Raw genomic sequence first — 24214 nt, forward strand, 5'->3', positions numbered from 1 at the left:
CAGTGATTCTTTAACATGAGACGATGTTTCAAGAGTTGCTAGTAGAGATGTCCAATTTCCCTTGACAGTCTCTCCTCGAATGGGACAAGGATTCCCCGATTAGGCGGGGAATGAGAGGGAGTGGGAAAAAAAAGTTCCCATGAACTAAACAGGGACGAGGACGAGGAATTCGGCCCCATTCCCCCTCCCAGCCCCGATTAGCTTTTACATAGGGAAAAATAATGAATGTTTAAATTTAAATTATATAGGTGAATAATTTGATTTATATTTATTTCTTTGTACTAAAAAAAATAATTAGGTTTTTTAGACCAAAATTTGAGTAATTTATTCGTTATCTCAACTCTCACCATTTCAACCCGACTCGCTCACATCTACGTTCAAGAGCCATAAGCTGACATCGGATAAGTCAAGTTAGTTTTTAGCAATATCGATTAAACTTCTAAATTCAAATTGTCATATAAAACTAACAATAATAAACAATTTAGTGAATACATAATTAAAATTTGCTTACATTAGTAATTTAAATTAATTGACTTAAAAAAAAAAAAAAATTCCCAACAATTACTTTGGTCTCTAAGACCTATAGATATGATGAAGAGAACGAAGATGAAACCTATTTAATGAAGATGAATTCAATATTTAGAATTTTAAAATTGTATTTAGAATTATTTGTGTCATTTCACTTAACTTGGTGTTGAATGATAGTGACTCAATGACTAATATTTAAATCATATATATCTCTTATTTTTCAAGACACATTTCTATCCTTCAATGTTTTAGTTGTATAAATAAACATTATATAATATATATATATATATTTTTTATATTTTTTTATATATAGTGCGCTTCATTTAAAAAAAGCCCCCACCTTTTTGTATACTTTGCACTTAGAACCATTGCGCCTTGAACATTTTAAAACACTGTTAATGACATGGAGATCATTAGGCCATTCTATTTGACCATCTTTCATTCTCACTACCTCAAATAATCAATAAGTTCATAACCTAAGTGTATCACCAGAGCTCATAAAGACAAAATGACCACAATATCAAAAATAAATGACTTCATAGCAAATGGAACCAAATCAAGTTTGAAAAGTAAAAACAAGAAATAGACATACAGTCCTGAACAAAAACTTATTCATGGGTAGACTCAGCCTCGTCTTTGGAATGACCAGCTCTTGGACTTCACAAAAGAGCTCAATCTCTGCAACCAATTAATGGTATGTTGTTAAAAAAAATTGAATAGCAGACTCAAGATCTGGTGAGAAGTCCTCTCAAATAACTTTAAGGAATGGTTGAATTAACTTTATAAGTGCAACAAAGTGTTGGATTTTAAGCACATAAAAAGTCAATTCACGCATACCCTTAATTTAAGGTCCCATTCCAAAAGACATCAAATTGAAATTCTGCGACTACTAACCAGTGTAACAAAATAAAACATGGTTCTTACTAGATTTTGTTGAAGGCAACAATATCGCAACTCTGGACATGCTCATTTATGGGTTCGACGGTCAAATGTTCCTCAATGAGATTGTCAACAGACACAAGGTCGTCAACAATTGTGAGCATTATCTGCAGTTTCTTAATACCATATCCAACAGGGACAAGTTTGGCTGCAATTTAAACGACAAGGGTCAAAACACATCCACCTAAGAATAAGATATTACAATCAATTACATTACACATAACACGATACTCAAATAGTAGACGAGGAATAACACTGGGGCAAGAAAACGCTTTACGTGACTATAAAACAGGATAAAAAAAGACGGTGAATAAGATTTCTATTCCACTTCCCTTTAACAGGCAGTAATAACTGACGTGCTGGAGAAATGATCATATAAAATCATGAAAACTTGAATCAATTAACCGATGAAATAGATTCGAGGAAAGTGAAGAGAAACAGTTGGTTCTCATATCAATTATAAGTTAAAATAACGCAAAAAAGATTGCAGATTCCTTCCAACATTATGAAACAATATAATTCCTATAAACTGAAAGCGTGGATATAAGAACATACATGCTCCCCAAAGCAATCCTTCCATCTGAACGCTTCTTACAGCCTCTTCAAGTTTCTTCATGTCAGTTTCATCATCCCAAGGCTTGATATCCATCAGAACTGATGATTTTCCACCTAAAAACAAGCACCACGCATTATTAAAATCAGTGGACAATATAAAACGAGACCAAGATCGACGGTAAATAAAACTCACTCTCTTTCTTCTTCGCAGAAGCCTTGATGGCAGCTGCACGCTCCTCAGCAGCCTTCTTTTCCTCTTCAGTCTCTTCGCCAAACAGATCCATATCATCGTCGTCGTCGTCGTCGGCGCTAGGCTGTAAGTGTTTCATAGTAAATCTTAAATTCTAAACAGGGGATAAAGCACAATAATGAGACTCTCCAGATCACATAACACAGAACTGGGAAAAAATATTGCATAATATTTTCACCTTAGCATCGGCAGCTGGTGGGGTTGCGATTGCTTCTGCCTCAAACTTAACGCCAGAACCCTCTCCAAAAACAGCACTATAAAACAATAACAAAAGCCAACGATTATACGAGTTAAGAGCGAGAACAAAACTAAACATGGAACTGAACAGTAAAATTATGCAATTTGGTGACTTACGAGGCTCTCAAGAGTGCTTCGATATGCTTGCTCCACCTAGATACGTTGACATACTCGCTGGAAACGGGTTTGGAGATAGCTTCGAAAACAGCGATATCATCTTTTGAAGCTTGATACCTGAGAATAAACATTCGTCGAACATATAAAGACCAGATTCAATACAGTAAGTATTAATGCCATTACTATTGCTTCCAACACTTGTAACAAATCAGATGTTTTTCAATGAACAAAAGCCAAATCAAATAACAAGTTCTAATAAAGATTCAGATGAGAAACTAACCCAGAAATGTAACTACAAGTGAGCAGGTACTCGTCGAGCTTTTTTAGACCGGCTGCCGACTTGACATCGCTCAATGAGACCGCCATTGCGAACTGATGTGATTTCTCTCTGTTCAAAAATTTAAACCAGAAGTTAAAAATCCGCTGCTTTCATATGATACTTACGCGATCGAATTCGAAACTGCGTGATCGGAAGCTTACCGCCGGTAGCAAAGCAAGAAACTCACAGAGAAAGTTGCAGAGGCTAGGGGATTTTAGGGTTTCGGCTTTGTTCAATATTTAAAGCAACAGATGGGCTTGATCTGCTGCACCGCACATGAACCGATTATGAAGATCCTCAACAATCAACGGCGGAGATTTCAAGTCTTAGATCTTTTCATTATATTCATATTATATGGAACAACAGAAGGCATGAAAACTATGATATAAATTTTCTTTAAACTTTAGAAGGAAAAAAAAAAACCTCTTGTAAATTGATATAAATTTACAACATTATTCAATTAAATTGATATAGTAGTCAACATATAAAAATTGGCTATGTAAATAACTTTAACTATACCTTTCAGACAAAATAAATTATCTCAAAAAGAACTTTTGAGTACAACAAATAAAAGTGTGAAAATTTGAACATCAACAAATCATAGGTTACATGTTAATTACTATTGAACAGTGCTATTTTCACAAAATGACAAATTTTCTATTAATAAATAGTTTGTAATCAACGCAATTATTAATTTATTATGTACTAAAAAAACTAAATTTTGGAGAAACCACATTATTCATAATACATACATTCTGAGCCAATATCCATACCTCCATGCAATATAAATTTCATTTTTCAGAACATATACATAAGAATTTTCTTGGTTTCAAGAAAAAGGAAAAACAAAAGCAGTAAGAATTTATTACTATCCTAATTAATGAGTAGCGTTTTTTTTTCTTTTCGAGCAACTTTTGTGATCGTAGTATTTGTTGTATGATTATTATTAAACATGACATTCAAACAAGAAAAGGGATATCCAGAAAGAGTTTAGTTGTGAGTTGAAATTTAAAAGTAAACTCTCAATAAACTAAAATGGAACCTTGCTTAGCATTTTTTTTTTTTTTGTTAAGCATAAAAATATGTGATTACAAAAAGATCGTCAATTGGTAACTAAAAAAAGATAGACTATAATGTTTGAAAGGATGTTTAGTTTTGCACCAAACAAAATAGTAAATTGAACCAAATCCACAACACGGTCCAAAAGTGGGAAGAAAACAGAAAGGTCTAGTGATTGGCACCCATTCCTGTCGTTCCACAAAGTCGAAAAGAAAATGTGTAGCAGGAACAAGCTCAGCTATGTTTATTTATTAGGTAAGGAAACATAAATTAGTAGTAGTGGCAAATATGACATATAGATGAATGAGAAGTTACTTGTTTTGCTCAAAAGATATTTTTATCTCCATCTGCAGGTACAATATGCTACCAAAGGTTATTGTTCAACCCAGCAAAGAATGAGAGGGAAAATGTAAGAACATGGTGATTCTTTTCCTCTGCTTCCAAGTAAATAAAGTTCCAAATTTAGGATACATTTTTTTACTGATGGCACAAAACACAAGTCGCGGATGACCAAAACTATGATCAGCTCCATTCCTATACCAATCATCATTCTGAACTAACTTTCAAAAAGGAAGAAGGGGAAAAAAAAGTTACAAAAACCTATACTTTCATACTAGAGAAATTGGCTTCCAGAAAGACCCCATGATAAATTAGATTTGAGTGAGCACTGGCGTCTGCAGAAGCATGGAAATTAATGAGACACTCGAAGATTTGTACAAATATCAGCTTACATGAAGTAACTAAGAGCCTTCTTTCTCCTAGAACCTCCTTCACCATAGAGCTCGTTCCATTGTAACAGCTCCGTCATGTTTACAGACTCCGACGAAACACTCGCACATACCTGATTTGGTAAGTTTCGCAAGTTATGAGCCAAGCCAGAAAAAAGGGATGAAGGGATGAAATTATATAATTTGAGGTTTCCTGTTACCCGTTCATGAGCATATTTGAAGTCATCCATGTTTAGAGGCCGAATATCCTCACTTCCACTAAGGGCTGGAGCAGGCCTGCCATCTGCGAGAGCTGCAGCACGCTCCTGTCAACACAACCACAGCAAGTAGCCAATACGATGAGCTTGTTCAAGAGGGGATCATGTTCAGAATAAAAATTCATGCAGCAGCCCGAGAAACACTTCAACATTAGTTCAAAATATAATAACTAAAATAAATCACCTCATCCAAAGTTATTCGAGTATTAGAAATCAAGCTCACTCAAAACAATTCGTGCAGCAGGACAATGAAAGACTTTGACAATAGTAAACTAAATCATCTGTGTCATCTAACATATATATGTACAAGGAATCAAGTGTGTCGACTAGGTCACTCATAATGAAAGAACTTGCCTTTTTTTCCTTCTCCAATATCTCTTTAATTGGACGGTGAGCAGCAGCAACACAAAGATTCTGTTATAAAACATACATAAATAAATAAGATTCAGTTGTTAAAACATTTTTTTTTTAAATTGTTTATTCCAGGAGGCGAACCGTCAATAAGACAGAAATAGAGTATTCACCTTAAGGTCGCTCCCAGAATAGCCATCCGTCATACTAGCAACCGAATCAAAATCAAATTCTGGAGACAAATCTTCTTTTGCCAAAATAACTTTAAGTATCTTTGCTCTGTTTGGAGCATCTGGCAAATTCACCATCAACCTGCAGATGAAACAAACTGTGGATTTTCTACTAATGAACAGTACTAGCACAATAAAATTAAAAGATTATAAGGAGACATTGAGTTTTTCCCAGGACAAGAACACACAGCATACTCTAAACTAGCACTTTTTAGGTAACTGTTTACCTACGAGGAAGCCTTCGAATAACAGCTTCATCAAGGTCAAAAGGTCTGTTTGTGGCTGCAAGAACCAGCACCCTTTCTGTGTCCTTTGTTCGCAAACCATCCCAGTTCACCATAAATTCATTTTTCATCTTTCTCATGGCCTCATGTTCTCCCGGATTTTCTCTTCGACCCAACATGCTGTCAACCTAATGAATACCATCAATTAGAGAAAGAGAACTCATGGATACCCACCCATAACATTAGGAATGACTGATAGACAGGGGAGATGAGAGGTTTACTTCATCGACAAATACAACACTTGGGGCAATTTTACTGGCTAGAGAGAAAACAGCTTTTACATACTTCTCACCCTCACCGAACCACTGCAGAAAGAAAGAATTTGTAAATAATGAGCAATGGAGTAGTAACCACAACAGTATATGAGAAAGTTGAAATCTATAGTAATTATTTTTTCTGTTAACCTTCGACGTAATGCTTGACATGGAAATGTTGATAAAATTTGCACCAGCTTCAGTAGCAACAGCTTTTGCGAGCATCGTCTTACCTGTTCCAGGTGGGCCAAATAATAGAATGCCCTTGCATGGCTTCACATACAATAACAGCTAGTGAGACTCTTCCACCCAACAAGAGTTCTTTACACAACCAAGCTATATGGCAGGTGTTAGAAAAAAATTCAATTTCTGAAGTGCAAAAATAACAAGCAGATATTTAAACCAACAAAAACAAAATATTAACATTGTAGTAACTTGACACTCAAGTAAATTTTCCTCTGACATTCGTTTCTTCCTGGGGAGTTTTCCTGGGTGGCATTACAACCTAGAATAACATACAAGTGAAAAAAAAAAAAAAAAAAAAAAAAAAAAATCCTTATTGTGCTCTTCAGCCCAATTGATTCTCTCTTTGTGGAAGATATGCTGAAGATATCAATTCATATGTTTACATACTCTTCAGTGTTCCCATGCCCAAATTCTAGCTTTTAAAGTGCAATAAGCCTTCTTTTGTTCATGGCAAGACTAACTAATTCTTAACCCTCCCCGCGGCAGTTTTGATTTCAAAGAGCAGGTCAAGGATCTCTGATTAAATGCTTGGTAGGACAGAAATTTGTTTCAAGATGATTGCTTTGGCTACATATTCAGGACAACTTACATTTTTTAAGTTTTAGTCCCCAAGACACACTTGATCCAAAGTGTTCGTGAATTGTCTTTTTCTTATGTTCCCAATTATGTCTCTCTCTCAAGAATATCAGCTAGGTATTAGGAAAAGTATATAGGAAAGATCCCAACTTTCAAAATATATATTACAAAAAATATAGTCTTTTTCTTATGTTCCCAATTATGTCCCTCCATTTCTCTCTTGATGGTTATAGGAATCAAAACACTAACAAGAGGTGTATTACAAGCAAGAGAGAATGGAAAGTTGTCAAACCTCCCATCTTACCCTAAATCCCACCTCAGAGTTCATTTCAAACTACCTGCCCTGATATAAATAAAATTAGCATTTAAAACTAATTAATACATTTTTTTTAAAGAGACTAATCGGAGCGACGAAGGGCTGAATCTCAATGGATCGTGGCAGCAAGGCCACTCTACCACTTACAATATCCTGTCACATATTTAATACAATTACAAACTAAACAGACAGTTAAAGTTTTAGAAACTGCATTAAAAATGGAGATGAAATGAAATGAGCATCAGTTAAGAAATAAAAATAAGAAAAACCAAATTACAATGCATATGGTAAAGGTAAAAAAGAACATGACTCCAGAAGGCTTATGGATGGATATTCATTAATTTTTCCAAACTAAAAAGACATTATATGAAGTAAAGATATATTTATTGTTACTTATACCTTAGTCAATTGCCCCTTGCAGAAAAGTTCGGGCCTTTGCAAAGGAAGCATCACCAACTCCTTTAAAGTATCCTTCACATTTTCTAGAGCTCCGATATCATCAAATGTGACTCCTATATCACTTGGTGGGATAACGTCTGCTAAAAGCCTTTTCTCGAATTCATTCTCTGTAACAACATCCTAAGTTTACAAAAAGAGTATGGGAAGTATTAACATAGTTAACCAATAGAGTTATTGTCAAAACCTGATTTAAAAATGAAATGAAACAGGAAAAAATTAAATTTTGATTAATAAGAAAGCCAACAGCAAGAATTTGTAACAGAAACCTTAAGTGACTTCTTCAAGCACTTAGATTCATTCTGGATAGCCTGTAAGATGCTGATCCCGTATTGAATGCTGCCAAAATTGCAAAAGAGAATTACATCTGCAATTAGATGAACAGATGTAGCACAAAAAGGTACATCCAAAAGGGAAGTAGGAAGAAAGCACAGACAACCTCTCACTAGACAAAAGAACTCTAGAATCAGGATCGGCATCCAGATTCTGCATTAAATGATGGCTTAAGGCCCATCCAACTACCTTCTCCGCACCTGCAACAGATGAGAAAGTAGTACTCAGACAAGAATAACAGCAATTAGTGTGATTTCATAAAATTGAGTAACAACTCACTCTCGTTAGTAAGCGTTTGATCCTTGATGCATAATGTCTCTAAACCTTCACAATCCATTCCACTCCTACTCAAAACCTGCTTTTGAAAATTTTGACCATGAGATTAAAGTCTTAAAGCACTACATCAACAAGGCCAATACATGCGTTCATCCAAAATTTAATGAGTAAAGGAAAATGCTTACAACGCGCAATTGATTAAGATTTCCCTTCATTTTAAGAGTTTCGGCATCTCGTTCTAACTGGTGCTTCCATGATACAAGAAGGCCCTCATCCTGCCATTATAAAAGGACAGTTTAAAATTAACTCCAAAAATGAATATATGAAAAACCAAGGTTGTTCTTTCTCATAGACCTGCGGCATGTGGATTGTAACTTTATTGGGAAATAGTTTAGTAAGAAGTTTTGTTGCTTTTGGAACTTCCTTCCCTCTATCATGTAGTCTTCCAAAACTATCCTGTGAAAACCAAAAGAACATACAACAGCATCATGCATATGCAAAAAAATTGCAGCATAATCTTAGCACAGCAGTTCTTTGTTAGGAACCCTTCTCCTGCAAACAGAATTTACCAACAAAACTCCCAAAAACAGAGCAGTGCTCTGGAAGATATTATTTATAAACTTCAAGGGAAAGTACAGAGTGAAGATGAACAATTTCCAGTAATCAGAAAAACAAGGGAAAGAAGAAACAGAACCCTAGTCACGAGCACTTGAATTCTCACCAACTAATCCCTCTCTTCCCCCCAGTATACCCTTCTTACCCCTATGTTTATACGTATTTATAATTGGGGGCCTCACATTCTTTTTTTTTCTTTTTTCTTTTTTAAACATAAACAAAATAATGACAAATACAAGTAGCATAGTCAAGATTTTAATTATCCTGAACATTTTTAACAAGATTACCATCATCCCGAAAGCTTATTATTGCTCAAAATGGATAATTCATTTTACCAATATGGGACAGGGACGAGCAAGTATTGTATCATACTTCCTATCCTAAAACATAGGACACTCTTGAAAGTCGTGCATTCAAAAGTTAATACAAGAAATAACATATAAAACTCTCATTTTAAAATAAAAGTGACTGAAGTAAAACGAGAGAACAAGGAGGACGTGAGATCTTATAATTATCAGAAACCTTTCGGTAAACCATCTCTTCTCCATCAATGCACAAGTAATCAGCACACCCTTGAGACATTCAATAGAATGCATCAAAGTCGCGAGAAATAGAAAGCTAAGACTAGAACAGTTATATGTTGCTAACTAGGCTATAACTGATCATTACCGGAAATGCCAAGTCAAGAAGAGCAGTTTGATTGCTGCCAAATTTCGTGAAAAGTAGGCCACCAGGATGTGACTGCAATGAAAAGAAGAAAAACCATGCAGCAAGGACATGTTAATCTTTATGGAAGTGTGGATTAAAACTACAACTGAATAATCAAACCAAGTTCAAATTAACAAATATCAAATGTTATCAAATATAGGAAAGTGGCCCAATATCTGTGTTCAAAAGAAATGTTACTCCGAGCAGGTAAAGCTCTATTCTCAAATTATTCACATTCTCAAATGTATTGCCTGATATTAGAGTTTTATTTTGTGAACGCCATTTTCCTTTTTTCAGATAAAAATTTTAAAATGGATAAATCTCCGCAGGAAAATTAATAATCATCTTAACAAACTAATTGAATAAATAAGATTAAAGGTTAATCTAAGCTCAAACTCTATGAAAGTAACATTGGATAGAAAGCACCTTCTCCTTGCGGTTGTCAGTATGAGTATGAGAACCAATTACTATAACATTGTCGGGAAGCTTTTCCAGTCTACTTTTAAAAGTAGAATAGGAGTCTAAATTTCCAACAAGAGACTTCTCAGCATCTTTCATGAACAAAATGAAAGGAGAATTTCTGCTTTCACTATATACCGCCTGATTAGACAAGTAAGAAAGGCTAATAAGATAATAAACCTCGAATTGTGAAGTGAGAAATTTATTATTCTAAATAAAATAATAAAAACTACAAGCGTAAACATAAAAATTCTACCTCAAATAAAATATCAATAAGTATCTTATCCAATTCTTCCACACCAGAGTTCTCCAAACGAAGATCGGTAGCTAAGGAGAGAAAAATATATTTGTCACTCTTAGCCAAGAAGAAAATCTGTAACTTGGTACCTTGTTTGAAATAGGTTTCATAAACATTGTTTAAACAAAACAACTTATCGTATAAAACTCGAAGGATAGATATTCAAGCAAAACAACTTATTCGTGAATAATAATGAGGGTTAGCATAGTTGTTTTATAAACAAAACAGCTCTCATTAAGATAACAGACAAAGGGTCCAAGCAGCTTCCTTCATCATAATGCAAATACTCATACTTTGATTAACAATCAAATACTCCAAATAGAATCCATGGAACTGTTAAATATCTACCTCAATTGAAACAACACCTTGAAAGTAAAAGAGAACGACATAGCACATGCTTTAACTCTTTTTAAGGCACACTTATACATGATAGATCAATTAAGGCCAAGGACAAAAGAAAAGGTGCTCTGGAGAAAAAACTGTCGATTAGATAGAGACTAGCAGGTAAAAACACTAGAAAGATCAAGAGACACTACACAATAGTCCTCGAGCTAAGGTATAAGATTGGCTCTAAGGATGGTAGAGAGAGAAGCTGTCTCGTTGACTTTTTTATAATAATAATTATTATTATTATTAAATATATATATATATATATATATATAAACAAAAGAAAAACCCTTATAGAAACAAAGTTTAAAAGAAAGATCGAGAAGTTATTTTTCAGGTGCAAGGGATACAGAAGGGAGCATCGAAATTTGAAACTACGGAATATTATTTTGAAGCCAGGGTCCCCAGGCCCAAACCAACTTCACAACATTTTCCCCCACACAACATTAACAAAGGGACAAAGAGCTTGACAGATAACTCGAGCCCGATAAAATAAGGCAAGGGTTAGCACCATTGATTAAACACATTGTAAAATTTCACTAAATCCTTTCAACAGGACACTTCAGGGAAATTACATGAAAAAGACATGATTTTTATGCAACCAAATTTATTGAATTTGCACAATAGAAAAATAATACCATTACAGAAATATCCATAGCCTCCTTCACAATATCCCCCAAGATCAACTCCATCAGGTATAAGTTTATCAAACTTAACACCAATTTTTGACGAAGAGTTGTTGTCAAAAGTTAATACAACCTTTCCACGTGTTCCATTGGGTGGGCCCCTGCAAAGTAAGGAAAAAATAATCATTTATCGCAAAACAACCAAATAAGTTCACATCGTGTCAAAGATAAGAAGAGAAAAGTACAACTCAAGAACAAGTAGAAAATTGATTTCTGTTATGTCCTGTATAACGTATATCAAGCATGCAAAAGTCAAAAAGTGCCTTATGTAACACGCGCTGTAAAAATTAACAAGGATTGATTATATGAAACTAAAATTATGTATGTTTAAGCTTATTTGATCGATAGTTTTACCTAGACTATTGAAAAGGACATAGCAACTGGATCAAAGACAATATCATTGTATAACCTCGCTACAATGGTAGGGTGGCATCTATTCCAAATATGTACTTCAACACAAAATGTAAACCCCTACTCCAAGAAAATATCATTTTTCATACTAAGCAGCGTTCATTAAATATGAAACTTGCGAAAGAATAAAAGGTGGTATCTTCCCCAACAAACAGAACCAGACTCTAGAAAACTGCCCAATTGGTTAGATTCGAAAGCACACTGTCATAAACTATAAGAAGTTATGTAAGCCAAATACCAAGGAAAAGTAAAATAAGTAATAATTTCCCAACATTCAGTAGAATTCCTATTTATCCCTCGGAAGATCTTCGTATTCCTTTCGAGCTAAGCCCGCATAGAGGAGAACTGAACGGAAAAGTTTTAGCTTTCCTCTCAATTTTTTTAATAAGAAACCAAACTTTCATAAAGATAATCAAAAAAGGGCAAGATAAAAAAGGAAGCTAACTATAAGGGGGCCAATAAAACAAAAGAAAATTGCAATAAAAACTCCAATGATTAAAATAATTCTGATAGGAAGTGATTTAAAAAAACATATTTTGTATCACACCCAAAGGAAAAAATTAAACTTCTTAGTGGTTTTAACCATCAAGATCACCTAAAAAGAGAGGAAACAAACAAGACGAAGCAGGGACTCAACTAGGACAAAAACAATCTACATGAGAACACTTGATGAATCAAGGTTCTAAATATAGGTGTCATTAAATCCAAGGCAAAAATGAAATTCATGAAGAGAGGTAAAAAAGACACATCAGAAGTTCCCCAAACAACAGACTCAGAAAATTGTAGTATGAAGGGGAATTTAAAGCACAAGCATGACTCATCATTTATAGATAACGTCCAGACCTATAAAACAATGGAGATCGACGAGATTGCATTCGCTAGAATCCTACAGGAGCCCTTAACCACAATAGCTAAGTCCCACTCAGCAAGATGTCGTTGCATTTACTCACTATTGTGCCACAAAACATCATACTCTAGAGGGAGCATAGTAACCATTCAACCAGGAGGGACAAGTCTTTAAACCATAAATTCCTTAAATTTTTTGTTCCCAATTCCACTCATACAAATGCGAGAGAGTTTCCCATCTTTTTTTCTGGCAGCTAAATTTTTTTCCCCCCAATTCTCATACAAATGTGAGACAATGTCCCATCTGATCAAATGAAAACAACGCTAGGCAGACTATATAGAGGAAAACAATTTCTTTAACAACTGCGACCTTCTTGTAAAATAGATGAAAGATAAAGTAACAAGAAGGTTTAGACCATCTATGTTACTAAGAAAGTAGTCAACACCCATGTAAAACTCGCGCTTTCAATTCTCAACCATAAATTAGGAAAGTAAACAGTGAGGCTGTTAGCACATCAGTAGGTATATTAAGTAAAGCAAACAACTAAAAACATTCTGCAGAATGCATATATATACACAGCTATGTTTGTTAATATTTAAACAAAAATGGGGAAACAAGAGTACAAAGTATATGTTAACAACGAAAAAGTTAAACTATAGGTACACAAGTATTAGTCACAACTCACAAGAAAGGGGAAAAAACCAAAAAAAAAACAAAAACAAAAGCAGAGAACACAAGTATTGTACCTTGAGGGAGATGTTGTAGGATATATCCCCCCAGAAGCTGAACCTATAAATCTTACTCTATCACCTGAAATTTTCGTACTTGGGTAAATTTCTGGTGACTAAATCAAGGAATTCTACAACATGCTAAAAACAAAAGAACAAGAAGTTCAATGTGGATGCATATCAAATCTTAATCCTATACCAATTTTTAAAAAGCTATTCTTTGCTGTCCCAGAGGATGATGGTATTGAGTCCATCTCCATCTTAGGTTGGGAATCAGGGGTGAATAAAGTAGAAGAGCTTGGTGTATCTTCTTCACCAGTCACTTGATCTGTGTTCTTGGTGGTCTCAGTAGATACAATACTCTGTTTAGAACAGCTACAAGACTTTGCTGCATTAATTCCATCCTTCAACAGCTCTGCTTCCTTTGATGATAAACCCTGCAACACATTGGAGCAAGTCCTCAACACCTCTAACAAAGTGAAATTTCAAAGGAAAAAAGGATGATATTCTGCTTCACGGAACAAGACTACAGGCACAATGTCGAATACTATGCACAAGAAAGCCATCAAATAATTAAATGAACATTAAAAGCTTGACTAGGATGTCAAAACCAAAAAGGTGATCACAATCTTACACCCAAAAATGAATGGCTATCAAATATGAGTAGCTTAGCACCATAGTAGTTGGCAAGTGCCTTTGCTAGCATCTCTTGATATATCTCTGAACCTGCAACAACATTTACCAAATAAATGGAATTTAAGTATTGTTAGGAATGTAGACAATGAATTCTCTAACCTTTACTACAAAAGGGAGAGAAAGAGAGAGACTAACCAGCGGGACCAGAAAGTAGAATTCGTGGATTCACTGTATTTAATTCTGAGGTATACTTTGAATGTTCTTTATGCTTCAAGTGTATGAAAGAAGCAGCAATAAGCACATTCTTCGTATTCTCACTGCATGAAGCAAACAAAGTCATTAAAATTTCATACAGAGTGCATATGAAAATGTTAAGAAGTCTAACTGGGGTTAGTTTAGTTCGGTAAATGTCCATCAGTATCGTCATTTAGTTCAATATTGAAAATGTTTATAACAGTTTTGCAGATGAAAGTTCAATAATGCATCGCATATTTTTACTGTTGATGAGCATAATTCTCCCTTACAAGTTTTCAACTCTCACAAATTTGCCTCATGTAGCTTGTGAATCAGGCTGAGGCTATAATTCAAAATAATAAAGGTTGCAAAGTAGGTGGTTTGAGTAGTTTTCAACCAAAAATATCAGGCCTAACTCCTAAGTATGGTGTCTGTCCCTCTCAGTTATCCCAAGGACAGGCAACAAAACATAATTCACACAGTTTGCAAATCACCTAGTCTGTCCCCCTTGAATTTACAAGACACTTCATTATGGTGTAGGATACTCAGCAATGAAGCAAATCCCGCTATTTTGACCAAAACAATGGTATACATGCATGATACACCAATGATGACACTCATGCATGTGTCTATGTATCTCAAAAGGGAGGAGGGAAAATAATGAGGAGGAAGTATCCAAACATGTAAACGTAATGAACATTCTAGACACATTTTATAATGGAAAAAATATTGAAGTTGATGTAAAATGGAAACTTAGTCACAAAACAATTAAAACCACGTATGAAGACAATATGTATTGATGCGATGTGTACCTCAAATAGTATGGAAAGTTGTCAAATGAAACTTCTAAGCCTCTTCCATCAACAATCCCTGCGTGAACATCTTCTTTAAATGCTGCACACCGCAAAGACATTCCCGAAGTTGATGCTGGCTGCAACTCCCCAATCCACTGGTTTCTTTCTTCCATTACCTGTTTACAGATACTTTTGCTCAATTTCAGTTTACAACTAGTTGACTGAGCTAACATCCTGAACAAAGGCCCTATCAAATCATTCACCCCAGAGAGTTTTACATTGCCTGCCTCTATGACAGCGTCTGGATTGGAGCCGGGATGAAGATTCCTGTTAGTTGTGCTTGAGTCTACAGCTTTATCATTTCGTACTTCTGGATTTGAGTTGGCTTCAAGAGCATCAATTTCAAGTTCCATTGCATCATGAACAATAGATTTAGAAGGAAGTTCAGCACCTTGGTGTGTTTTACTGCTGGTCTGAGAAGGAGGCTTCCAACGTGATATATCCTGTCTGAGGTTTGAAAGAGACGCCAAGATCGAGGCCCCGGCCACAGCAGAAGGATCACCAGTCCTCTTTCCGAGCTGCAAGAATTTTCCAACACCGCTCTGAACATCCAAACCTTTAACTGAAACCTCATTCATAAGTTGCTGAAATATCTATGTTGGTATAAATCAAGAAAAATATCACATTCACTGAAAGGTAATAAGCAGGAATTGGTTAGATGGAGGATGGCAGTAGATAAACAGTGTATAAAAGAAAAAAGAAAAAAGAAAAAGATGATGGATTGGATAACTGAAGGATACATAAGCATGGTTCCCCAGAGCACCGAAGACCACCTCGTCACCAGAATTTAGCACACAGTTGGTGCTCTTTTTGACAGTCAACCCATTGACCATCACCGATCCCTTGCCTCCCGTACTTTCCAGCACAGCTACAGCACTACCCTCACGCTGTTCACCCCAGAGTAAAAGTCCAATCAATTCTTCACAGTTCATAAATACGTACTAAAAGAATTACAGTAAGAAAATGTCAACGCAATTGAGAACGCTCTATTTTAGTTAATTGAAACAATGTTGTACAGTTAGTTAAGTATGTTTCACATCAACCACTTGTTTCTATATTTTATAAGCTAAATGGATGTTTTGAATACGTGCAGTTCGAAGTTACCTGAGTGTGCTTGATCTTGCAAAGTGTTCCGCTAATTGTGTGATCCTTCAAGGGAAAGTTGCAACCTCTACTAGAACCAATGGTAAAATTTGACGAGAAAATATCAACATTGGAGTTCTGCGTTAAAAACATTGCTCAAAATCCCATAGATGGAGTCCGCAGAATACTAGAAATGATAGATTTAGTAAGAAATGAAGCTGTATCGAGCAAATTTGAAGAACGGGTGGGAACTTAATTTGACTTGGATCTATAATTTGTAAAAATCGATAAGTAAAAACCAAAGATATGTTTCAATTTCTCGGAAAAGCGTCGAATTACCTGTCCGAACTGTGAGAGAAGCCTACACCAAGGAGTTGTCGTTTCAAAATTTGGATTCTGCTTCGCAGCATAGTGACTCCATGATGAAAATGAACTCCTAGGCTTATCTCCCACCAGCGAAGTTCCTTCAACATTTGAACCAAACCAAATCAAACCCAGACGCCAAAAGTCACCTTATACTCCCCATTCTTTTTTTTTTTTTTAATTAATTAAAACTACAAATTATGACCATTAAACTTGGGACTACGAACCACCTACCCTCGGCGATAGGAGTGTTAACAGCGACGGCCGGTGGTGCAGCATCCTCCTTCAAAGAGCTCACACCTTCTCCCACGTCAACTCCAGCGATCGGACCACCGCCAGGTCCATGCTCTCCAGGATCCACAGTCGGCGCGGTGCATAATTCCTTAGAATTCTCCGCCGCCGGCATCGATTTCTCTGAACCACACCCATTTTCCACCTGAAACCGAAAATCTCTTAACAAATCAGGAACCAAAACCTTCCAACAAGCTTCAATAAACGTTCCAATAAACTCAAATACCGGCAAAACAATACTTAGATTCCACTCATCAGACAACAAACAACCTTTTGACGCTTCGGTGACGATGGCTTATCCTCCGAAGACGAAGATCTTTTGCTATTGCTACCAGAGAGAGATCCACTTCTTCTCGTTGAAACCATGACTCTCTCCCCTGGGTTCCCTTCTTCTTCTTCTTCTTTTTTTTTTTCCTTCCCCTTTTTCTTTTTTTTCTTTTTTTCTTCCCCTTCGATTTCCTATCTGTTTAATGCCCAAATAGAGGACATCAGGAAATTTTATAGAAATGTCAATTTTGTATTTTATATTTTAAAGAAAATTCCGGTGTTAAAATTGTTGCATGGAGATTCAGTGCCCCGTTATTAGACCTTCAAAAAGAATTTATTACGGCGTAGAATTTGAATCCGCCCATTTTAGCGTTTGTTTTGGTAGAATGAGTTGGTAGCGTATTTTAGTAGTAGTAAATGTGTTTATGCTCAAATAAGCCCCTTTCGTTACGCAGTTCTTACATGGCAAGGAGTTCCATGTCATTACAAATTTTCATCAACCTTCCATTTTAAAAATATACCCTCCGCTTTTTATTTCAATTATCACGGCTTTTCTTTTCCTTTTTGCCCGTTTGAATAGTTAACTAATAACCATAATTATTATTAATAATTAAACAAAACAATATTCTTTTTTTAAAATAAATAAATAATAAAAGTGTACAATCCTTCCTTCCATGAAAATTAAAACTTATTCTAAAATTGAGAAACAAAACAGGCACCACGGGAGAACGAATATAAATTATAATAATAATAAATATAATGTAATTATAATAAATGAATATAATAAAATAACAAAAGTTGTAGAATATAGAATTATGAAGTTCTCCACCTTGATTTTTCTCACTAAAAATGTGTGTCTACATAATAAGTTACTATTTATAGGCAATAGGCAATTATGATGTGACATTTAATTATAATATTTATAATATTTTTCTTTAGATGTCGATTATATGACGTTTAAAAAAAAAGGTGTTTTGGCATTAGAACATGGGATAATTGAAAATTGACACTTGGCTTGATGAAAGAATGTGTTGGTCCTTTTAGGATACTAAGCATTTGGACACCAATGGATAATCCATTTTTTTATTATAATATTTATAATATTTTCTCTTAGATGTTCATTATATATTTGAAATATGTCTCGTTAAAACCTTGTTAAAAAAAACACAATTGGAGAAAATCCTAATAAAGGAAAAAGAGTACATATTTCATGTAATCTAATAATTCTAAAACAATAAAATATATTTGCTCCCCCTCCTGAAAACATCATTTGAGACCTCTGAATCGCCGCATTTCAATGTTGTGCACCAATTTTTCAAATGTTACAGTAGGTAATGCCTTTGTAAATAAGTCTGCCAAGTTATCATTTGAACAAATTTGTTATACAATGATGTCATCATTTTCTTCAAAATCATGATGTTGGGATTAGTGTCTTAATTCTCCCGGAGTCTCACTGTATGTAATATACACACATTGTTATGAATAAAATAAGAGTTATTCCATTATGGCATTTACTCATATCAAATAAACAAAGCTCCATGGTTAATGTATGTAAAATTAAGCATGTATATGAGATATACAAGTGGATCATGCCTTAAGTAATAACCTAAATAGGTCTGTGATATAAGGATTAAGGAGGAATTTTTTATCCTGGTGACACTATGGATACGACCCGCTTTGTAGAGGTTTGCAAGTGTCGTGAAATACTACAGATGGTAGATCCTGACCATTCATGTGGAGACATGCAAACGAAGGTGTCCTATACAAAAAGTTTATATAAGACCAGACCACAAGATGATCCATCTCTGTATTAACGTCATTGATACTGGAGACTTATATCTCACCTAAATGACCATAAGTGACATGACCTCAATCCTGAGTGTTTTGGGAACTCCTGTCTTTGAGGACGGTCCTTTGATTAGTATGGGTGAGAGTGGTCAGATTACCAACTCAACATGCCTACCTTTTTAGAGACTTGTCTGATTTGGGAGCTGGGAACTCAGTTACACAATATGGAATTTACTCTTTCCCCGAAGCAGGGGTAAGTAGATAGATTGCTCCCTTAAGGTCCGATTCTAGGGCTTGATGTGAACCCTGAATCCTAATTTCTCTACTCGAGTATGTTTCTTACTAAGACTAGTGTGATGAGTAGGTTGATGTGGAAACTAGTGTGGAATGGTAGAGGAAAAGTGGAGATTTGAAGAAAAAAGGAAATTTGGAAGAGTGGTTGGTGAAGGCATGCGGCTGAAGAAGGAAAAAGGAGATGATGCGTTGGAAGGCACACGAGTAGGCAAGGCATGCATGGAAAGGTAGCCCATGCGTCGAGCAGCCTCGGCCAGCGCCCTTGCCCAATGCATCGAGCGGCCAGCCAAGTGCCCATGCCATGCGTCGAGCAGCCTCGGCCAGACGCCCTGCCAATGCGTAGAGTGGCCACGCCTATGCGGTGAGTGCCCTGCTGAGTAGCCATGTTGTGCGTCAAGGTGCCCTGCCATGCAGCCAAATGCACAGTCCATGCAGCCGAGCGAGCGAGCGATGGCCAGCATACATCGCACGCCCATGCGCCGAAGCACCCGGCCAAGCATCAAGGCGCCACGCGTAGCCCATGCGGCCAAGCATGTCCAATGCGTCGAGCGGCCAGCGCACCCATGCATCAAGTGACCAGCCTATGCAGTGCGCCTATGCAGTGCGCCTATGCGTTGGTGGCCAGCACCATGCGCCCATGCCAAGCAAGTCGTGCGATGCTACCTAGTGAGCCATGCGTCGAGGATGGACGGTCACCCTATGCGTTGGTGATGGTTAATTTCTTGCGATGGCTAAGTTGAATTGTAATGAGAATGAATTGGCTTGCTATGCGTTGATGATAGGCTACGCATTGAGTATGGATTATGTGTTGAACATCCAAGAGTTAGATGCATACAAAGGATAAGATCAGCAAGAGAACATCATCAAAACCATGTGTCTTCTTGGGAGGAAAGCCTTAAGCCTTAAGGATTTGAGGTGGTGACATTAGATTGGAGGCTCATGCTTGGCAACGTTGGAGGAAGACACTTAGCTTGCGATGATCACAGCATTGCGTTGATGGGGTGAGAATGAGACACTTGACCATGCAGCCAAATAGGTAGTGTCAACTCTGGAGAAGGTTTAGACGCCTATAAATAGGGCCAAAAAACTTCATTTTTAGATTAAAATTCAGAAATACCGTAAAAAGAGTGGGAGAGTTTAGCAAACCTTGCGTTGGGGCCAAATCCATGCGCTAATCATAGAGAACGCATTGAACAATGAAGTCTAAAGAGGACGCATCAACTTGGGACGAGGAGTTTTGTATTGATCGTGCTGTGTTGTGGTCGGGGTGTATGAGCGTTCGTGTGTTATCGTGTTGTTGTGATCGTGTTCGTGATCAAGGGTGTTGAAGATGAGTCTTCAAAGGTATGGTTAATTCTTCCCTTGATCATTTAGTATAACATGTTGTAATTTCGATTTTGTGCATAGCCTATTGTTTCCATTTGTGGTTGTAATTGTGTTGTTCATATACGAATGAAATTTGGAACAATCCTTCTGCTGCTCATGGAAATCCTCATGTCCAATTTTCCTTAATTAGTATCAGAGCCAGGTTGTTCTGATATCCCGAATTTTACTTCTATTTTGAACTTCTTTTACAGTCGTGGTGGGTTTTCTGCATTGTGTCTAATGGTTAACGCGTTATGGATGGCGTTGATGGATGTTTACGGATTGAATTGCCTCTGTTTAAAGCTTTCTTTAAATTACAAAGTGTTAATTTGTAAGGGCCCCTGTGTTTTTTTAGCATAATTAACATGCTATCGAGTCTATAATTCAAATTGTTTGAGTTCGTCGAGTCATTCGTGAGGAAGTTTCGAAGCATAGAGATGCGGTTCTCAACAAAGAAGAAGATCAAAAATTTTTCATGTCGTGTAGCCTCAGGTAAACGATCGTTGGGATTTAACTAAATGATCGTGTAGATTTTTCTATGCGATCATGTAGTATTTACTAAACGATGCTAAACGATGGGGTAAATCGTTTACTCTATCGCGTAGTGTTGGTTACCCGATCGCGGAGACGTTGGAGGTACACAATCATAGTGGGAGCATTTGATGCTCATCGTTTAGTAAAAGGTGTACGCTAAACGATCGTGTAGTTAGCATGCTCATCGCATAATCACTGACTACACGATCACGCAGTATATGATACAAAGGCGCTCGCTCAACGATCATTTAGACGATTGTGCTTCATCGCATCGTAGTCGTTTAGACGATCGTATAAGGCTTGCGTTGTGATGACGGAAAATTAGATACCAAATACTCGACAACTAAAATCCCTTGGATGCAATATGCGATGCATGTTCTTAAGGGGGTTGATGGTCATGCATTGGAATGACAATGCGTTAATGAATGTATGCAATGACCATGCATCCTATCACAAGTTTTCTTGCGCTCACGCCAAGTATAACACGAACACAAGTTTCTTGGATGATCCGAGGTCGAACTCAGAGACTTGTAGCAAAATGAATGCGGTAATGTACACGCGGCGGTTAAATAAAAGAATGTTGGTGGGGTTGCTAAGCTAATCTTACTCCTACTCCTAACTAACAGACAACGCAATGAGAATGTGAATGAGAGGTAGAAACACGACAACTCATGACATGAAACAAATGAATGGGAAAACGGATAAAATGTGGAGATGTCTTCATTGCAACCCTTAAAAGTGACCGCAAAGGCAACCTTAGTCAACGCAAGCCATGTGATCATGCTACACACATTAAAAGCCTAAGTCTAGGACGTATGCGGTAGGTATGCATAAGTGTCGAGATGACCGCATACAACCACCATATCCTACTTCCTGGATGCATGCAATATCCCATCCGTAGGGTGCATATGCTGTGTGAAAGCAAACAGAGCTTATCTCTAAGATCCCCATTCTTGCCTATGCATTCCAATCTGCTCTCTCGAGTATTAGATTTGGATTTCAGACTACTCTCTCAAGTATGCCTAAATGATGAATGATGCGCTCATAGGACAAGGTAACCGCATGAACTTTGCTGACCTAAGATTATTCCTATCTCTAGTGAACAATGACTTACAATGCTTAATACGACCAACCACTTACCCTCACGGGAAGTTGGTTGTTGCTGACTTTACTCATAGACAAGTAATGCATTAGCCTATAGAAAGGTGTTGCCACAACTTCACACTTAAGCAAATAAGGTTTTCTCACATACTCGCACAATGCACACCTCTCGGTGGTTTGCTATATGCTTCATATCCCTAATCCACATGACTAAGTATGCGATACTCAAACGATCTCACTAAGTAATGCAATGAAGTTAAAGATGCTAAGTAAAGAAGATGGAGATGGAATCGAAGGGAACATAGAAATGTATTGAACACAAAATGTATTAATTCCTTAATCACAAAATGTATACAATACAATATAAGAAAAGAAAGGAAAATGAAATGATCGGCTGGAAGCAAAGACTTGCTTCCAGTGGATGTGCATCAAGGCTGTCGGTAGTGCCATGGATGGGCAATGGAGTTGACTCTCTCGAGATCTAGCTCCGGTCATCACTCAAAATGGATAAAGGAGGTGAAGAACTCTCAGGCTTTTTCTGATGCAATAGTCTGGATCGCAGGGAAAACCCTGGGTTGCAGGGATAATCCCCGGACAACTTGAATTTCTGCTCGTCGGCTTCTTTATATAGAGCTTGGATCGCCGACAACATTAATGGACTGCTCTGATTCTGACATTCGGTGCGTTTAGTCCTTTTTGAACCTCCGCTGCCAATGGTTTAGTAGGTGAAATGTCAACATCATCTTTTGATTTCCTCGAGGTAGATGCGTTGATGCGTTCATTCCACCAACCTTGCATTGATCCCTTTACCATGCGTTATCATATAGCCGCAATCATGTAGTGACCGCATGATAACTTGTAGAAATACAAGTTATTGTGGCTCAAAAGTTGGAAAAATTAGGGTCTTTAATGATAAAATCTCATCATTTTTAGAGAAAACGCATGAAATTACTCGAACAATATCAAACTCATGCAAAAGAATGTTTATTGCTAAAACACAGCGACACTAACGCATGATATTGCAGGATCTCAACAAGAGGCTAACACATGATTAAGAAAAGTGTCATAGGCAAAGTCTAACGCATGGAGCATGCGTCAGAGGGATTCAACGCAAGGAAGATTCATTGATTCAGGTTGTTTGTGTCAAATCACCACTTGCAAGCATGGGCACTTGCAGCGGACAGCATCTGAATAGTATCTGAGTGTCAGGCGGTTGACCTGGGTATGAAATTTAATGTTGCCCATCATCAAGTTGGAGAAGACCGATGCCTATAAATAGAAGAAATCCCACCAGATGAAAGAGTTCAAAGTTCCAAGTTATCAACTCTCAGTTTTAGCTTAGTCTTAGTTTTAGATCTTTAGAGCTGTGCTGTGGTACCGAGAAGAACAAGAGGGAAGAGAACCACCACCATCGTCGATCAAGGAGCGGAGGAAGCTGAGCTCAAGAGAGACATTTTTTCCAATTCTTACACAAGTGGTTGTACACGACTAGAATTGAGCCAAAGAGAACAAGAGATTATACTCTACGGCTTGACTCCTTTTATTTCATCTTACTTATCGTTTTCATATTTTCATTTGATTAAGTATTGGTTTTGTAAAGACAATCAGTTTCTTTAATAAATTCACATATTTGATCTATCATACTTTGCCATTATTTATTTCTTGTTTATATTGGATGCATCTATACTTCATGCAAAATTCCATTTTGAACGCTTAAGCCAACTAAATCAATTGGTAAAAACATCTTTAGCTTAAACTATTCGAGAGAATAAGTAAGCCAACATCAAGTTAGAACGCCTAGTATATCTAGAGATAGACGCACTGGTGTTTTATTGCATCCTGTGTTCGACGCATACATCCTAGAGATAGGTATTGTATGATATTCGCATTGAGAAGTTTCGAATAGAGTCTAACGCATAAACGGAGATAAACAAGTCATCTCATTCGCATCATA

At 36.6% G+C, this 24214-nt stretch overlaps 2 protein-coding genes across 17 annotated transcripts; both read right to left on the reverse strand.

The window, feature by feature from the left end:
• Positions 1-1429: 1429 nt before the first annotated feature.
• Positions 1430-3343, reverse strand: LOC120082527 (elongation factor 1-delta 1-like). Its single transcript, XM_039037731.2, has 7 exons — positions 3107-3343; positions 2907-3014; positions 2627-2743; positions 2451-2526; positions 2216-2336; positions 2023-2136; positions 1430-1615 (listed from the first exon to the last, which is right to left on the reverse strand). The coding sequence occupies exons 2-7, from the start codon at positions 2990-2992 to the stop codon at positions 1452-1454; spliced, it is 678 nt and encodes a 225-aa protein (XP_038893659.1). The 5' UTR covers positions 2993-3014; positions 3107-3343; the 3' UTR covers positions 1430-1451.
• Positions 3344-4322: 979 nt separating this feature from the next.
• LOC120082789 (P-loop containing nucleoside triphosphate hydrolases superfamily protein) lies at positions 4323-17488 on the reverse strand. 16 transcript variants are annotated; one of them, XM_090316279.1, is made up of 29 exons: positions 17182-17460; positions 16855-17056; positions 16597-16721; positions 16279-16395; positions 15915-16061; positions 15566-15767; positions 15402-15484; positions 15133-15290; positions 14282-14403; positions 14085-14176; positions 13650-13887; positions 13469-13532; positions 11417-11565; positions 10350-10420; positions 10061-10234; positions 9596-9667; positions 8666-8767; positions 8497-8586; positions 8315-8390; positions 8142-8235; positions 7972-8041; positions 7646-7825; positions 6259-6381; positions 6076-6159; positions 5798-5982; positions 5514-5652; positions 5344-5403; positions 4933-5037; positions 4323-4845 (listed from the first exon to the last, which is right to left on the reverse strand). In XM_090316279.1, exons 1-29 carry the CDS (start codon positions 17275-17277, stop codon positions 4732-4734), a joined length of 3534 nt encoding a protein of 1177 aa, XP_090172405.1. In that variant the 5' UTR covers positions 17278-17460; the 3' UTR covers positions 4323-4731. The 16 variants fall into 16 exon arrangements, with proteins under 16 accessions (XP_090172405.1, XP_038894026.2, XP_090172404.1 ...); XM_039038098.2 differs by having other exon boundaries at positions 8315-8393; XM_090316278.1 differs by having other exon boundaries at positions 15393-15484.
• Between the last annotated feature and the right edge of the window lie 6726 nt (positions 17489-24214).

Source organism: Benincasa hispida, chromosome 8 (assembly GCF_027475165.1).
Source record: "Benincasa hispida cultivar pf3 chromosome 8, pf3_genome.v1.1, whole genome shotgun sequence".
In the NCBI taxonomy this organism is placed as follows: Eukaryota; Viridiplantae; Streptophyta; class Magnoliopsida; order Cucurbitales; family Cucurbitaceae; genus Benincasa; species Benincasa hispida.

What these genes read in the sequence shown, in the direction of transcription:
- LOC120082527 (XM_039037731.2), bottom strand. Translation starts at nt 2,992, where the DNA reads ATGGCGGTCTCATTGAGCGATGTCAAGTCGGCAGCCGGTCTAAAAAAG. An exon ending in GAAGCACTCTTGAGAGCCTC is followed by an intron (nt 2,527 to 2,626) that starts GTAAGTCACCAA and finishes ATTGTTTTATAG; the next exon opens with TGCTGTTTTTGGAGAGGGTT. An exon ending in TTCTGCGAAGAAGAAAGAGA is followed by an intron (nt 2,137 to 2,215) that starts GTGAGTTTTATT and finishes GCTTGTTTTTAG; the next exon opens with GTGGAAAATCATCAGTTCTG.
- LOC120082789 (XM_039038092.2), bottom strand. Translation starts at nt 17,277, where the DNA reads ATGGTTTCAACGAGAAGAAGTGGATCTCTCTCTGGTAGCAATAGCAAA. An exon ending in TTACAATCCACATGCCGCAG is followed by an intron (nt 8,587 to 8,665) that starts GTCTATGAGAAA and finishes TTATAATGGCAG; the next exon opens with GATGAGGGCCTTCTTGTATC. An exon ending in ATTCGAAGGCTTCCTCGTAG is followed by an intron (nt 5,653 to 5,797) that starts GTAAACAGTTAC and finishes TTTCATCTGCAG; the next exon opens with GTTGATGGTGAATTTGCCAG.